Source organism: Mobula birostris, chromosome 13 (assembly GCF_030028105.1).
Source record: "Mobula birostris isolate sMobBir1 chromosome 13, sMobBir1.hap1, whole genome shotgun sequence".
Taxonomy (NCBI): Eukaryota; Metazoa; Chordata; class Chondrichthyes; order Myliobatiformes; family Myliobatidae; genus Mobula; species Mobula birostris.
Window position 1 is genome coordinate 25,165,707 of NC_092382.1, and position 16,266 is coordinate 25,181,972.

Below are 16,266 nucleotides of genomic sequence, written 5' to 3' on the forward strand. Positions count from 1 at the left end.
ATCTCCCTGCACGTTTGTTCTTCTAAACCCCATTGATTATTGGGTGCTCTATAATATAATCCAACTAACATGGTCATCCCTTTCTTATTCCGTAGTTTCACCTATGTAGTCTCATTGGACCAGCTATCCAGTTTGTCCTGTCTGAGCAATGCAGTGACATTTTCTCTGACTAGTTATGCCACCCCTCCCTCTGTAATCCCTCCCACTCTATCGAATCGTGTCTAATGCAACGGAACACTGGAATGCTGAGCTGTTAATCCTGCGCCTCCTCCAACCAAATCACAACAATGGTTACAATGCTGTAATTCAATGTGCTGATCCTCATGCTAGGCTGATCTGTCTTTCATACAGTACTCCTTGCATTGAAATAATACGTATTTTGGGAAAAACAATTCTCATCCTTTAGTTTCCTGACTTTGTATGTTGGCTTAACAACATCTTTCCCACACAACCACTCCACCATCCATGCTGGTTCCTCACCCCCTGCAACTCAAATTTAACACCTCCCCCTCCCCATGCAGCGCTAACAACCCTTCCCACAGGGGTATCAGTCTGCCTCCAGTTCGGGTGTAAAACGATCACGGGTGTCCAGGCCACAACTTCCTTGGAAGAGAGCCCAAACATCCAAACATCTGAAGCCCTCGGTCATGCACCATCTCATCAGCCAGACGTTAAACTGTATTATCGTCCTATTTCAGTCCTCCCCAGCATGGGGCACGGGTAGCAATCTTAAGAACACAACCCTGGAGTTCCTGCACTTCAGTTTAGCATCTAACTCCATGAACTCACTTTGCAGGACCTCATCACACTTACTACTCTTGTCATTGGTACCAACGTGGACCATGACTTCTGGCTGCTCACACTGCCCTTAAGAAAGTTTCAGACTCGAACCGAGATATCCCTGACACACCATCCAGAAATATTGTTCTCGTCAACAGAATCTCCAGTCTGTTTTCCTAACCGCGGAATTCCCCCTGTTAGTTCAGCTCACGCTTCTCACTCGTTCTGAGTCACAAAACCAAACTCGGTATCAGAGGCTTAATGACCGTGGCTTTCCTCTGCTAGGTCATACCCCGAAACAGAAATCTGTATACCTGTTACAGAGGAGTTTCCTGCAGTGGCTGCCTCTCAGTTACCTGTGTCCTGCGCCTTAGGTATAGCTCCATCCCTGTATAGCCTGTCAGTCAACCTCTTATCCTCTTGAATGATCCTGGGTTCAACCAGCTCCAGTTCCAATTCCTGATCACAGTCTGTAAGAAGCTGCAGCTGGATGCAATTCCTGAAGGTGTAGTTATCTGGGACACTGGCGGTCTCCCTGCCTTGCTACACGCAGTATGAAGAGCATTCCACTATCCTGCCTGGTATTCTCACTGTTCTAACCGTGAAAAGGAAGGGAAAATACTATCCAAAATCTACCTAAAGCCTCCACCTCGCCTCACTGAACCTTCTCTGACACAAAGCCTCAACTCCCCACTCTATCCCTGGCTCACTCACACTGTGTCTACTCCACTTAAAACTTGCCAAGCGGATGTTTCCCGACAATCTGTGGCGTTGAGAAGGACATGACTGACCCCGCTCACTTCTTTTAAATTCTTTCCCCCACTATGAACACTTCAATGGCTGTTAGTGATTTGCGGCGAGCAGAATGCACTGGGTCAGTCCATGTTCAGGGTAGATTTGTACCCATCCCTCCGCTCCTCAATATATTCCCCATTGTTCATTACAGAGCGTGACTGAGCTGGCGGAGAAGGGAAACCGAGCGGGAGCTTCCAAACTCCTCCTGGACCTAGTGATGGAGAAGGGCTCCGGGGCCCGGAGGGTGATGTGGGAATCCTTTGTGAAACTACACCACCATTTACCGAAGCTGAGCAGAATATTGAATGAAATACGGGAACGTGGTACGGTGAACAATACACTGTGTGTTACAGATGTAAATGCTGATGAATTTACAGTATTACACAGAACAGACTTCATGCAGGTTAATCTGTTGAACAGGTGACAGCCAGTTCGCCTACATGGACACTGAGCGGGGTGTATCTGAAGTGCCGGTGCATCTGAAGGGTAAGAGATGGAACGGAAATCTCAAAGTCTTTATTTCACTCTGACAGTCTGAATACCTGTATTTAGAGGCCGGTTTAGAGACTGCCAGAGTCGGGAAGACAGGTTTTTGTTGCTGTGGCTGAAGGACAGAAAGCGATTTTCATTTGTCACAACACCCGACACCTTCCGGGTCTCAGGCTGTGCACCCAGAGGCCTCTACGAGTTTGATAAACAGACATTCCAGTCAGTCAGAGATGAAACCACGGCGTTCCCCTTTCTGTAGGGCCGAATATCCTGGGATCTGACAAAACTGAAGGCAAACCATTCCAATTGGAACATCCAACTTCAGCAAGGGAAACCCCATACCTCCGATCCAAAGCGAAGCCGAGAGTTGTTGTTATTCCTCCAAAGCCCACAAGACATAGCAGCAGAATTAGGCCATTCAGCCCATCAGTCTGCTCCGCCATTCCATCATGGCTAATCCCAGATCCCAGTCAGCCCCATACACCTGCCCTCTCGCCATATCCTTTGATGCCCTGACCGATCAGAAACTTCTGCCTTAAATATACCCATGGACTCGGCCTCCACTGCAGTCTGTGACAGAGCATTCCACAGATTCAGTACTCTCTAGCTAAAACGAAATCCTCCTTACCTGTTTTAAAGCATCGCCCCTCAATTTTGAGGCTGTGCCCTCTAGTTCTGGATATCCACCCTGTCTGGTCCTTTCAACATTTGGTAGGTTTCAAACACATTCCCTCGTATTCCTCAAAATTCCAGTGAGTATAGGCCCAAAGTTGCCAAAACACACCTCATATGTTAACCCCTTCATTCCCAGAATCATCCTCTTGAATCTCCTCTGGACCCTCTCTAATGACAACACATCTTTTCAGAGGTATGAGGCACAAAACTGTTGACAATACTCCAACTGCGGCCTGAATACCGTCTTGTAAAGGCTCAGCATTTATATTAGATGCATCATCGAACATTTACAACACTCTATTCCATCTGCCACTTTTTGCCCATTCTTCCAATTTGTCTCAGTCCTGTTGCAATCGCACTACCTACCCCTGCACCTATCTCTGTATCATCCTCAAACTTTCATTCCATCGTCTACATCATTGACAAACAATCTGAAAGCCAGTGGTCCCAATACTGATCCCTGTGGAACAGCACCAGTCAATGGCAGCCGACCAGAAAAGGCCCCTTTTATTCCCACTCGCTGCCTGTCAGTAATTCCGCGACACATGCCAGTATCTTTCCTGTGACACCATAGATTTTTATCTGGTTAAGCAGACTCATGTGCGGCACCCTATCAAATGCCTTCTGAAAATCCAAGTAAATGCCATCCACTGACTCCTTTGTCCACCCTGCTTGTTACTTCCATAATGAATTCTAACAAAACCCACGCTAACTTACTTTGTCATTAGTCTCCAAGTACCTTGAAATCTCAACCTTAATAGGAGACTCCAACTCTTTCCCAATCACTGAGGTTTGGCTAACTGGTCTATAATTTTCTTTCTTTTGCCCTCTTCCCTTCTTAAAGAGTAGAGGTACAATTGCAATCTTCCAGTCCTCCAGGACCATGCCCGAATCAAGTGATTCTTCAAAGTTCATGACCAATGCATCCGTCAACTCTTCAGCATCCTCTCTCATGACTGTGGGATGTAGTCCATCTGGCACAGGTGACTTTGCACCTTAAGAGCTTTCAGTATGCCGAGAACTTTTTAATTTGTAATAGAATGGCACTCACTCCTACCGCCTGTCACTCGCAGACCACTTCACGCTGCTAGCGTCTTGCACAGTGAAGATATATGTAAAGTACACATTAAGTTATTCTGCCATTTGTTTGTCCACCATTACTATGTCACCAACATCATTTTCCAGTGTTCCAGTATCAACTCTCACTTCCTTCTTACTGTTTATATAACTGAAAAAAGTGTTTAGTGTTTATTATCCTGCTTTATATTATTGGCTTTTCTGCCCTCATATTTCATCTTTCCCCTTCTTATAGCTTTTTTAGTTGCCTTTTGTTGGATTTTAAAAGTTTTCTATTCATCCAACTTTCCCTCACGTTTGTTGTCTTGTATGCCCTTTCCTTGGCTTTTATGTAGTCTTTAAATTCCTTTGTCAACTATGGTGGCCTATACGTGCCACTTGAGAACTTCTGCCTCCGTAGCCCATATCTATCCTGCAACTTGTGACCTGTTCCCGGAAGCTTCAGCCATCTCAGCTCTGCCGTCATCTCCACTGGTATCCTTCTCCAATCTACCTGGGTAAGCTTCTCTCTCGTGCCTCTGTAATTCCCTTTATTCCATTGCGATACTGATACTGTAAGTTATGCTTCTCCCTCTCAAACTGCAGAATCAATTCATTCATTCATTCAAATGATGATCACTACCTCTTAAGGGTTCTTTTACATTAAGCTCCCTCATAGGATCAGGGTTATTGCACAACACCCAATCAAAGATAGCCCTTCCCTGAGTATTGCTAAGCACAAACTGCTCTAAAACGCTAACTCATCGGAATTCAGTAAAGTCCCTCTCTTGCGATCCAACTCCTGAAGTTTGTTTGATTTTCTTATTCCGCGAGCATATTGAAGTCCCCCATTACAATTGCGTCATCACATTTATTACATGCCTTTTCCAGCTCCCTTTGCAATCTCAACCCCACACCTTCGCTACTATTTGCAGGGCAATAAAGGATTCCCATAAATCTTTTTTTTTTAACCGTTGCGGATTCTTATGTCCACCCACAAAGATTCAACATTCTCTGACCCTATGCCATCACTTTTCTAAAGATGTGATTCTATCTCGAACCAACACAGCTACAATACCACCGCCTATGCCTTCCTGCCTGTCCTTTCGACAAGACGTACATCCTATACCGTTAAGCTCCCAACTGTGGTCTTCTTTCAGCCACGACTCAGTGATGCCCGCAACATCATACCGACCAATCTCTAATTGCGCCAAGCGTTCGTCCAGCCTATTCCGAACGCTGTGCGCATTTAAATACAATGCGTTCAGTCCTGCATCTGCGTCCTTTTGAATTTAGTCTATGTGGTCCAATTGAACACTTTGCTCTGTCCAGATTTGAACCCAGTCATTGGCTTGTCCTTCCTTACATTCATGTTACACCCATCGTCTACTTGTAAACCTGCTGGTTCATCCACAACTCTATCGTCCGAGTTCCAATCCCCCTGACATTTTAGCTTAAAACACTCCCAACAGCTCCAGTAAATCTGCCCGTAAGAATATTGGTCCTCATCGGATTCACGTGCAGCCCATCCGTTTTGTACAGGTCTTACCTGCCCCAGAAGTGGTCCCAATTATCCAGAAATCTGAATCACTGCCCCCTGCTCCAAATCTTCAACCACAATTTCTCTGCCACCTCATTCTACTCTTATTTCCACTGTCAGGTGGCACAGGCAGCAATCCTGAGATGACTACATTTGAGGTCCTGCTTCTCAGCTTTTTACCTAACTCCCTATGTTCTGTTTTCCAGACCTCCTCCCTTTTCTCTTCCTATGTCGTCGGTACGAACGTTTGCCCCGACCTCTGGCTGCTCAACATCCTTTCTCAGGATATTGTGGACGCGTCCAGAAACATTTCGGACAAAGGCACCTGAGAGGCGAAGACCATCGGTGTTTCCATTTTCTGTCCACAGAATCGCCTCCCTGTCCCCCTGACTATAGAGTTCCCTATTACCGCTGCCATCCTCTTCAGCTTCCTGCTCTTCCGCACATCATCGGGGAATTGCCTGAGGTCATGTACCAGCTCCTCAGAGAATAAGAGACAGTAGACTAGTGCGGGGTGTGTTACATTGAGACTGGTACAGCCTGGAGAAGGAAACAGAAATAGTGTTCCTTTTCTGTGGCTCAGTACTGACAGCTTAATCCTAAAGGACTGTCAAGAACATGGGGTCCATTGTGAGAAAAGTAAAAGTCAGTAGAGCAAGTAGATGCCCCCCTCCCCCCACTGTTACCGTCTGCAGTGTTGCCCAGTTCAGCAGAAGCTGAGCAGTGAAAGCGGTGAAACCAGCCGCTCCACACAACACTCTCCTCTCCAGAATCACGTGTGCACTTGGTGCTCGCTGGAACACCGGGGAATCTGCAAACTACGAACAGAGGGGAGAGCGGAGCCTTTCACAGTGAAACTGAATCAGATCAGAAATGTTTCTGGGCTATCGTTCATTCTCAGACACTCTTAGCTCTGACCTCCCAATTTTACCCAAACAATGCCTTTAACAAGTTTTTTTATTTTTATTGAAGAAAAACTGTTGTGTGCTCCATGTTCATCAGATTGGGCATTGACAACCTATTTCTGTCCATCCAAAGATGTTCAGCAGAAACACAAGGAGACCCTGCGGGCACAAACTGAAACACTGAGAGTGAACACGATCCTGATGAGGGAGAAGGTGAAGGTTTTCCAGCTGGTTGATCGATACGCTGAGCTCACGGTCATTTCTACTGTCCGAGATCGGAGACTGGTGGAACATGAGCTGCTGGCAAGAGGCAGAGACCACGAGGAGTGGAGAGAAAAACATCTCCGCGGACAGCTGGAAAAAATCCGCACTGATCAATTATTTACGAGGAGTTTTCTGCAAAAATTTAAAAGATCTGTCTTTGGAAACAAAACAGGCATGTCCGCAGCAGTGGCCGGAGTCCCGGGAATCGGGAAAACAACAATGGTACAAAAGATTGTTTATGACTGGGCCACGGGGAAAATATACCAACAATTCCAGTTTGTCTTCAGTTTCAAATTCCGAGATTTAAACTCCATTAACTGCAGAATAAACCTGAAGGAACTGATTCTGGATCAGTATCCTTACTTTGGGAATTCCCTGAGAGAGGTCTGGAAGAACCGGGAGGGATTACTGTTTATATTCGATGGATTGGATGAATTCAAACACAACGTCGACTTTGCTGACGGTCAGAGAGATACAGAACCCAAGCACCAGTGCCCAGATCCCGAGTGGTGGTGTGAGGTGTCTGACATTGTGTACAGTTTAATCCAGGGCAAGCTGCTCCCAGGGTGTTCAGTGCTGGTGACCACTCGCCCCACTGCGTTACATTTATTGGAAAAGGCAGACATCGGTGTCCGGGCTGAAATCCTGGGATTTGTTGGTGAGGAACGGAAGGAATATTTCTTCAGGCATTTTGAAGATCAGACGGTGGCAGAAGCTGTTTTCAAACACGTGAAGGAGAACGAGATCCTATACACCATGAGCTACAACCCCTCCTACTGCTGGATCCTCGCTCTGGCACTGGGCCCCTTCTTCACACAAAGAGTCAGGGACCCGCAGCGAGTTCCCAAGACCATCACCCAACTGTACTCCTACTATATTTACAACATCCTGAAAAACCACGGCCGTGAGATTGGGAACCCCCGTGATGTGTTACTCAGGGTTGGTCAGATGGCCTTCAGAGGAGTGTCCGCGAAGAAGATTGTGTTTACAGATGGAGATTTAATCAACTACAATCTGCAGCCTTCCCAGTTCCTGTCCGGGTTCCTGATGGAGCTTTTGGAGAGAGAGGATTCTGCCCAGAGCGTGGTGTACACATTCCCACACCTCACCATCCAAGAGTTTGTAGCTGCAGTCGCACAATTCCTGAATCCACATCCCGGGGATATCCTGAAATTCCTCACTGAAGCCCACAACACGACAGATGGGCGATTTGGGGTATTTCTCCGTTTTGTTGCTGGTCTCTCCTCTCCAATTACAACTCGTGGCCTGGAGGAGTTTCTGGGTCCATTTCCTCATCAAACAACCTGCCGGGTGATTGACTGGGTGAAGGAGGAGGTTAAACGCCAGAGTGGAAACACAAGGAGTGAAGCTGGTAAAAGGAGCCTCCTGAACACATTGCACTACCTGTTTGAGTCTCAGAATCGTGGACTGGCTCAGGCCGCACTGGGATCTGTGGAAACACTTTCATTCAGTGGAATGACACTGACCCCGATTGACTGCGCGGTCCTGTCTCATGCCATCGGACTCTGTGATACAATAAAACAGCTCGACCTGGAGAACTGCCACATTCAGTGTGAAGGAATCCAGCGGCTGGGACCCGGGCTGCACAAGTGCCAGGAGTTGAGGTAACTTGATTTATCTTTCACTGTGAGCTGTGAAAATGTTCCATTGTGTTGCTTCAATGTTAAGGGATTTGGTTAAAACTAGCAAAATCAGATTGTGATGAATTGTGACAAATGCCCGGGGATCAGTCAGTAATTCCCCAAGGACAGGAGGGTTCTGTGGTTCCTTGTGAAGGGATGTTGGAGACTTCATCAGATCAGTGAACAACGGCCATTGGTTTAATGGTAGTAAATCACAGGAATGGCCGTGTTTCTCGCTGCCTGTGACACGTCCATTGACAATGTTCCTTCTCACTGTTACCAACACTGACTGCAGCAGGTGGGTCAGAGATTCACACCCCCTTCCCAGTGAGGGACAAGAGACCGTCAGCAGACTGTCCCAGTGAGAAGGAAATAAATACCATTGTGAGATTGTCCTCCCCTGCCCTTCCCCGTGTGTGACTATCACCATCAGTCCACCTGTGTGACTGTGCTGACTACCAGATACCCAGAACCCATGGGCGCATCTCCACTCCCGATTGTGGGCCTCAGTTCAGACACACCCCTCCCGTACAATCTGTGGAAATATCCGCCGTTTGAATCACTTTGTTCATCAATTTGTCTGTTTGTGCTTAGACTTGGGGAGAATAAACTGGGAGATTCAGGAGTGAAAATGGTGTCTGCGGCTCTGAGGAACCTGGACTGTAAAATACAGACACTGGGGTAAGTACCAGACTGTGGGAGATTGTGTTTACAGTCACTGGGTGTCTGACACTGAACATTATTGTGATCATTAAATGTGTTACTTATAAATACTGGGGATTTGTACCATCTCCTGTCTCTCTGTGTCCCTCACCCTCACTCTCTCTCACCTACAGTCTGGACAAAGTCGGTCTCACAGATTCTGGTGCCGAGGATCTCGCCTGCGCTCTCAGTACAAACCCATCACTGACGGAGCTGAACCTGGGTTTTAATAAACTTGGAGATTCAGGAGTGAAACTGGTGTCTGCGGCTCTAAGGAACCCGGAGTGTAAAATACAGAAACTGTGGTAAGTACCAGACTGTGGGAGATTGTGTTTACAGTCACTGGATGTCTGACACTGAACATTAATGTGATCAGTAATTGTGTTACTGATAAACACTGGGGATTTGTACCGTCTCCTGTCTCTCTGTGTCCTTCACCCTCACTCTCTCTCATCTCCAGGCTGGGCGGTGTTTGCCTTAAAGACTCTGGTGCCGAGGATCTCGTCTCCGCTCTCAGTACAAACCCATCACTGACGGAACTGGACCTGGGTTTTAATAAACTGGGAGATTCAGGAGTGAAACTGGTGTCTGCGGCTCTGAGGAACCCGGAGTGTAAAATACAGAAACTGTGGTAAGTACCAGACTGTGGGAGATTGTGTTTACAGTCACTGGGTGTCTGACACTGAACATAATGTGATCAGTAATTGAGTTACTGATAAACACTGGGGATTTGTACCGTCTCCTGTCTCTCTGTGTACTTCACCCTCACTCTCTCTCATCTCCAGGCTGGACAGTGTCGGTCTCACAGATTCTGGTGCCGAGGATCTCGTCTCCGCTCTCAGTACAAACTCATCACTGACGGAGCTGGAGCTGGGATTAAATTCGCTGACAGACCGATCTGTCCCCGCTCTCCGCCGCCTCATACTGACCCTCCCGAGTCTGGAGTGGATCTGGTGAGTATTTGTGTTAATGTTCAATGTGATAAAATATCAGCGAATCCGCGGGTTTTCTGGTGATATTTGTCTGCGAGTGCTGTTGAAACATTAACCCCAGTCCCCTGTTACCGACACTGTTATATAATCTGTTTATTTCGTCTTTATTTCCCTGCTGTTTCAGGCTGGGGAACAATGAGTTCAGTGAGACTGGGGAGAAGGAACTGAGATCTCTGCAGGAACCCAGACCCGGACTGACAGTGACTGTTGGAACATCTGAATGTGTGAACATCCCCGCCCGCGGGATGGGGTCATTTTGGCCGATTCCCCGCCCTCCCCTTTAACTCCTGCCCTTACCTTTAATGGCCGCGCGCCGGCTTTAATTCCCAACGTTTCTGACGGAGCTGACTCCCGTTCAGCGCTCTGTGACTTCGGAAGCGGTCCCTCAGTGACGTATTTCCGCCTGTTGTCCAACGGCACAGCTTCCGCCGGATGTGCGTGTTCGAGACTCCCCCACGTGAGACCCCGGGGAATTACACAGACAGGAAGAGACCGGTGGCCGGGGCTCAGTCTGGGACACCGGTGTCCCGGGGTGGGATTATCCCGGGAGAGAATCCTTTTGCTCCCTTTGCTGAGGACGGTGCATTCGGCTGTCTGGCTGATATAATGATGTTAAATTGACAAATACCTCGGCAGTGACCCTGGATCTGCAGCGATCTCGGACACGACCCTAAAGTGTGATTTTGTAATCATCGGTTCCCCGATGCAGAGTGACGGTGAGAAACGGGACTGATTATTCAACCAGTCTCTCATTGTCACCGGACAGTTAACTGTGTGTGACTGTGAGTGAATCGGGAGCAGCTTATTTATTTTCGCACGTCAGCAGCTCACACATTGTTTAATTTACATTTGTCCTGATGAAATCAATAAACCGCTGTAACTGCCTGTCTTGGTGTTGGACTCGAGTCTCACTAGAGGAGAAACAGTGACCTGGGGTTCCTGCTGCCCCCCGCACCCGGTGTACTGCAAGAATGGGTCTGAGCTCCTCACACTGGTACAGCAGCCTCTCAGCTCCAAGCTCAGGGATGTCAGTAAAATAGTGTCTGGTCCCCAGGATCTCTTCACTCCCCATCCCCATCCAGGCTGACCACTGCTTCCTCATTCCCCAGATACTTACACTACCCTGACCTCCACCTCCCTGCGCACTCTCCTTGCTCTCGCAGAAAAAAAAACGACAAAGGAGATCAGAAAATGCAAACACGGGGAAATCTGCAGATGCTGGAAATTCAAGCCACACACACAAAATGCTGGTGGAACTCAGCAGGTCCGGCAGCACCTATAGGAAAAGGTACGGTTGACGTTTCGGGCCGAGACCCTTCGTCAGGACTAACTGAATGAAGAGATTTGAGAGGGGGAGGGGGAGATTCAAAATGATTGGAGAAGACAGGAGGGGGAGGGATGGAGCTGAGAGCCGGAAAGATGTTTGTCAAAATGGATACAAGGCTGGAGAAGGGAGAGGATCGTGGGATGGGAGGCCAAGCGAGAAAGAAAGGGGGAGAGGAGAGGCAAGGAGTTATAGTGAGAGGGACAGAGGGAGAAAAAAGAGAGGGGAAACAAAAGAAAAAAACATAAAAGATTATAAATAAATAAATAAACAAGGGATGGTGTAGAAAGGGGTGGTGGGGCATTAACGGGTTTGAGAAGTCAATGTTCATGCCATCAGTTTGGAGGCTACCCACTCAGAACATAAGATGTTCTTCCAACCTGAGTATGGCTTCATCTTGACAGGAGAGGAGGCCGTGGACAGACATACAAGAATGGGAAGGGGACGTGGAATTAAAATGTGTGGCCACTGGGAGATCCTGCTTTCTCTGGCGACAGAGTGTGGGTGTTCAGCGAAACGGTTTCCCAGGCTGCGTCGGGTCTCGCCGATATATAGAAGGCCGCATCGGGAGCACCGGACGCAGTATATCACCCCAGTCGACTCACAGGTGAAATGTCGCCTCACCTGCAAGGACTGTCTGTGGCCCTGACTGTCCCATCACACACTCCCGGGGTCGGACACAAAATGAATCTCCCTCCACTCCATCCCATCACAAACTCCCGGGGTCAGACACAGAGTGAATCTCCCTCCGCACCGTCCCATCACACACTCCCGGGGTCAAACACAGAGTGAATCTGCCTCCACACCGTCCCATCACAGACTCCCGGGGTCAGACACAGAGTGAAGCTCCCTCCACACCGTCCCATCACACACCCCCGGGGTCAGACACAGAGTGAATCTCCCTCCGCACCGTCCCATCACACACTCCCGGGGTCAAACACAGAGTGAATCTGCCTCCACACCGTCCCATCACAGACTCCCGGGGTCAGACACAGAGTGAAGCTCCCTCCACACCGTCCCATCACACACCCCCGGGGTCAGACACAGAGTGAATCTTCCTCCACACCGTCCAGTCTCGCCCTCTCGGGGTCAGACACAGAGTGAATCTCCCTCCGCACCGTCCCATCACACACTCTCGGGGTCAGACAGGGAGTGAAGCTCCCTCCACACCGTCCCGTCACACACTCCCGGGGTCAGACACAGAGTGAATCTCCCTGCCCACCGTCCCATCACACACTCCCGGGGTCAGACACAGAGTGAATCTCCCTCCCCACCGTCCCATCACACACTCCCGGGGTCAGACACAGAGTGAATCTCCCCCCGCACCGTCCCGTCACACACTCCCGGGGTCAGACACAGAGTGAATCTCCCTCCCCACCGTCCCATCACACACTCCCGGGGTCAGACACAGAGTGAATCTCCCTCCGCACCGTCCCATCACACACTCCCGGGGTCAGACACAGAGTGAATCTCCCTCCCCACCGTCCCATCACACACTCCCGGGGTCAGACACAGAGTGAATCTCCCCCCACACTGTCCCATCACACACTCCCGGGGTCAGACACAGAGTGAATCTCCCCCCACACCGTCCCATCACACACTCCCGGGGTCAGACACAGAGTGAAGCTCCCTCTGCACTGTCCAATCTTGCCATCTCCTGCCCAGACATGGAGAAAAGGTCTCTGTAGAGTGAAATATATCAGCTAAATTCTCAAGTTGAAACGGATTAGTGAGGACACTCTCAGCTCGTAGCACAGGGACCACGGCCCCCTCCCCCCCCCACACACACACCAGAGGAATCTCTGTAGAGAAGGTCAGAGGGGCAGGAAGAGAAGTAGTGTAACGAAGGGGTGCACGGAGTGGGCAAAGGTGTGAGGGGGCACACACGGGCAGGGGAGTACAGGTCGATATTAGAACCCCTGCAGTTAACAATCACATTTGATTTCTAGGGTCCAGAAGTAGCTGAGGATGAAATCGAAGATGAGGAAAATTTTGCAAAACCGGGACCCCACCCCTTCCCGTCCTCTCCCACCATCCGCACTCCTAGGAGGACGCGGTCCCTTCCAGTCCACTCACACGGGGCACGCTCCCAATCAAACTCCACCCTTGCCTATTCATCCCCATCGCCTGAACTCCAAATGGACCCCACCCCTTCTCATTCCTTCCCATCTTCCGCACACCCAATGGACCCAGTCCTTGCCGTTCACTCCCAATGGGACCCACCCCTTCCCGTTCACACCCAATGGGACCCACCCCTTCCTATTCACGCCCACTATCTGCCTCCCAATGGGGCTCCTTCCAGTTCATTTTCAACGGGTCTGTGAACCTGGAAACTGGCGGGGACGCCCGAATTCCGTGTTTGACAGAACTCAGGGCGGCGTTTACGGAATTTGACATGGACGCCGATGGGTTTATTAGTTACAAGGAAAGTCGAGGGTCGTGTGGATGTTGACGACTTTGCAAAACGGACTATGTTCCTTCTCCTGGCGGAGGAGGTGGATATTATCGGACTTCAGGAACTTCTGCACACCTTCCTGAAGATGGTAGGAGGTGAGGGAGGTTTATGGTGTGAAGGGATCCAGGAGTGTCCACATTAACTGTTTGAAGAGTTACAGGAGAGTCATTTATCATTGATGGTTTGTTTTGAAGAGAGAGAGAGAGAGAGACAAAGAGTGATGGTTGGACTGTCACGGGAGCTAACTTTGGAGATAATACTGAACAGCTCGAAGGTGCTCGACAGGACATTATTGATGTTAATTCCAAGGACTTGTTGCTTGCTTACATGTCCTCACAGACAAAGGTAGGAGGGACTCTTTGAATGACAGGTGATGCTTAGCACAGGGAAATAAATAGGAGGTCAGATAATACAAACCTCAGACACATGATCGGGACACTAAATGAGCTTTGTGGTGCCCACAGAGAAAGTGGGTTTTTGGAGGACCGATCAGGCAGATCGATCCAAGTGCTCTGCCAGTGAAGATTCAAAGGCAAGACCGGTGGGGAGTTGTCTATGTATCCGACCCTGGCCTGGGTAGACAGCTCAACCACACCGAAGTACGGTCCTCTTTGTTGTTAGTTCACAGTCAGTGACTTGTGAAGGATTTCGGAGGACAGCAAGAAAATCGACGGCAACAGCTCACCTCAAGACTCAACTCTCTCTCTCTCTCTCTCTCTCTCTCTCTCTCTCTCTCTCATCGCCATCTCCATCGCCATTCAACTAAATTCCACGAACTGAACTGAACTTTACTCAATATCGTAAGACTGTATCTTTTTACCCCTAGACCTAAAGAAGCTTGGTTTTTCACACGTATATATATTCCACACTTACTTACATCTACTTATTGCTACCCTGTTTGATTTATGTTCACTTAGTTTTCTGTATTGTGTAGTTATTAATAAATATTATTAGTTTCTAGCAATACTAGACTCCAAAGTGGTTTCTATTTCTGCTGGTACTTTATTCCTGTCATGGGGTACGTGACAAAATTGGGGCCTATGTCCGCGATATGAACAAATCGGTCGGGAGGCTGGTTTGAATTGATTGGGAAAAATCCCTTTTGATTTGGAATTTTGATTTGGTTGTGTGGAAAAACAGCAGAAATGGAAGTTTCGGGATTTCTGGAACCGCCAGACCCCGTGTCCGTGAAGAAGGCTAGAAAATATGAGTTGCGGGACCTTGCTAAAGAAGTGAATGTAAAGAGAGGTATGATGAAAGCAGAAATTCAAAGGAAAATAGCTGAATATTATGTCTCTATACAGACACTTGAAGAGGGGAAGTTAAGGAGGTTTCCTGTAGTGAATGAGGAGGTGGAGGTACACCTGGAACAGTTAAAGTTAGAGAGGTTGAAATTGTAGATGAGAGAGGCAGAGAAACAGAGAGCGTTTGAAAGGGAGGGATGGCAACAGAACGCTCAGGTGGTGAACCGTGAGGAGAAGTTTAGTGTCAGTCGGGAAGTTAGGTTAGTGCCTCCATTTGATGAAGCAGAAATTGATAGGTATTTCCTACATTTCGAGAAGGTGACCCGTAATCGGGAGTGGCCGCGGGAGCAGTGGGCGGTGTTACTACACAGTGTGGTAAAGGGAAAGGCCCAGCAAGCATATGCAGCCCTGTCTCTTGAAGACGCAAAAGATTATGATAAAGTGAAGGATGCTGTGTTTAAGGCTTATGAGTTAGCCCCGGAGGCCTACAGCCAAAGGATTCGAGGTTTGAGAAAATCCTGGAACCAAACGTATCTGGAGTTTGCCCATGAGAAACGCGTATACTTTCATCGGTGGTGTGCTTCAAAAGAGGAAAATGAGAATACTGGTAACTTGAAGAATTTAATATTGATTGAAGAGTTTAAAAACTGCGTCTCGGCGGAGATAAGAACGCACTTAGATGGAAAAGGGGCAGCGACACTGTCAGAAAATGCTAAGTTAGCAGCCGAATATGCTCTAACTCATAAAGTTAAGTTTTTCCCCACTGAGATTAACCCACAAGGGAGTAGAGATAATCCACAGGCTAAACCAGAGAGTAAACCGGGGATTAGTGATAAAACTAAGGAGGAAGGGAAGCAGTCGGGGAGAAAATTTCCCAGTTTTAAGTGTTACTCTTGTGGAAAACCTGGCCATGTGGCGTCAAATTGTTTTGCTGCGAAAAGGGGAAAAGGAAAGGAGAAAGAGAAAACCCCAACTGCCGGCGTTCAGACGGTTAAAATATAAGAGGGACTCGAGAGATTTATTTAAGAAGGGTTTGTGTCTGTGAAGGAGGGGTCAAACCCAGTCCCAGTTAGAATATGGAGAGGTACTGGAGCTTTCCAGTCACTGATATAAAATAATGTTTTGGAATTCGGTGCTGAGACAGACACTGGGAAAGTAAACATCTTTAAGGGCCTTGGAAAAGGAACAGAGGTCGTGCCTTTGCATAAGATAATCTTGAAATGTGACTTGGTAACGAAACCAGTCAGAAAAGGGGTCCAATCTGAACTACGGATAGACCATGTTGATATCTTACTCGGTAATGACTTTGCAGGTGGGGATATTTATCCAGCAGTTCAGCTCACAAGTAAGCCTGCTGCTGCTGAGGACCCGCCCAGAGACGCTGATGTGTATCCCGCATGCG

General features: G+C 48.3%; 1 protein-coding gene across 7 annotated transcripts in view; it reads left to right on the forward strand.

The window, feature by feature from the left end:
- Positions 1 to 11,191, forward strand: part of LOC140208583 (NACHT, LRR and PYD domains-containing protein 3-like) — a 42,388-nt gene extending 31,197 nt beyond the window's left edge. For 4 of the 7 annotated variants that reach the window (XM_072277351.1, XM_072277352.1, XM_072277350.1 and 1 more), the window contains 8 exons: positions 1,727 to 1,898; positions 1,996 to 2,061; positions 6,374 to 8,129; positions 8,742 to 8,828; positions 8,984 to 9,154; positions 9,310 to 9,480; positions 9,635 to 9,802; positions 9,966 to 10,726. In XM_072277351.1, the coding sequence (XP_072133452.1) occupies positions 1,727 to 1,898; positions 1,996 to 2,061; positions 6,374 to 8,129; positions 8,742 to 8,828; positions 8,984 to 9,154; positions 9,310 to 9,480; positions 9,635 to 9,802; positions 9,966 to 10,125 (2,751 nt within the window). In that variant the 3' untranslated portion in view covers positions 10,126 to 10,726. Of the gene's footprint in view, positions 1 to 1,726; positions 3,723 to 6,373; positions 8,130 to 8,741; positions 8,829 to 8,983; positions 9,155 to 9,309; positions 9,481 to 9,634; positions 9,803 to 9,965; positions 10,727 to 10,950 lie in introns of those variants that run through there. The other 3 variants (XM_072277354.1, XM_072277356.1, XM_072277355.1) reach the window with 3 other exon arrangements.
- The last annotated feature ends 5,075 nt before the right edge of the window (positions 11,192 to 16,266 follow it).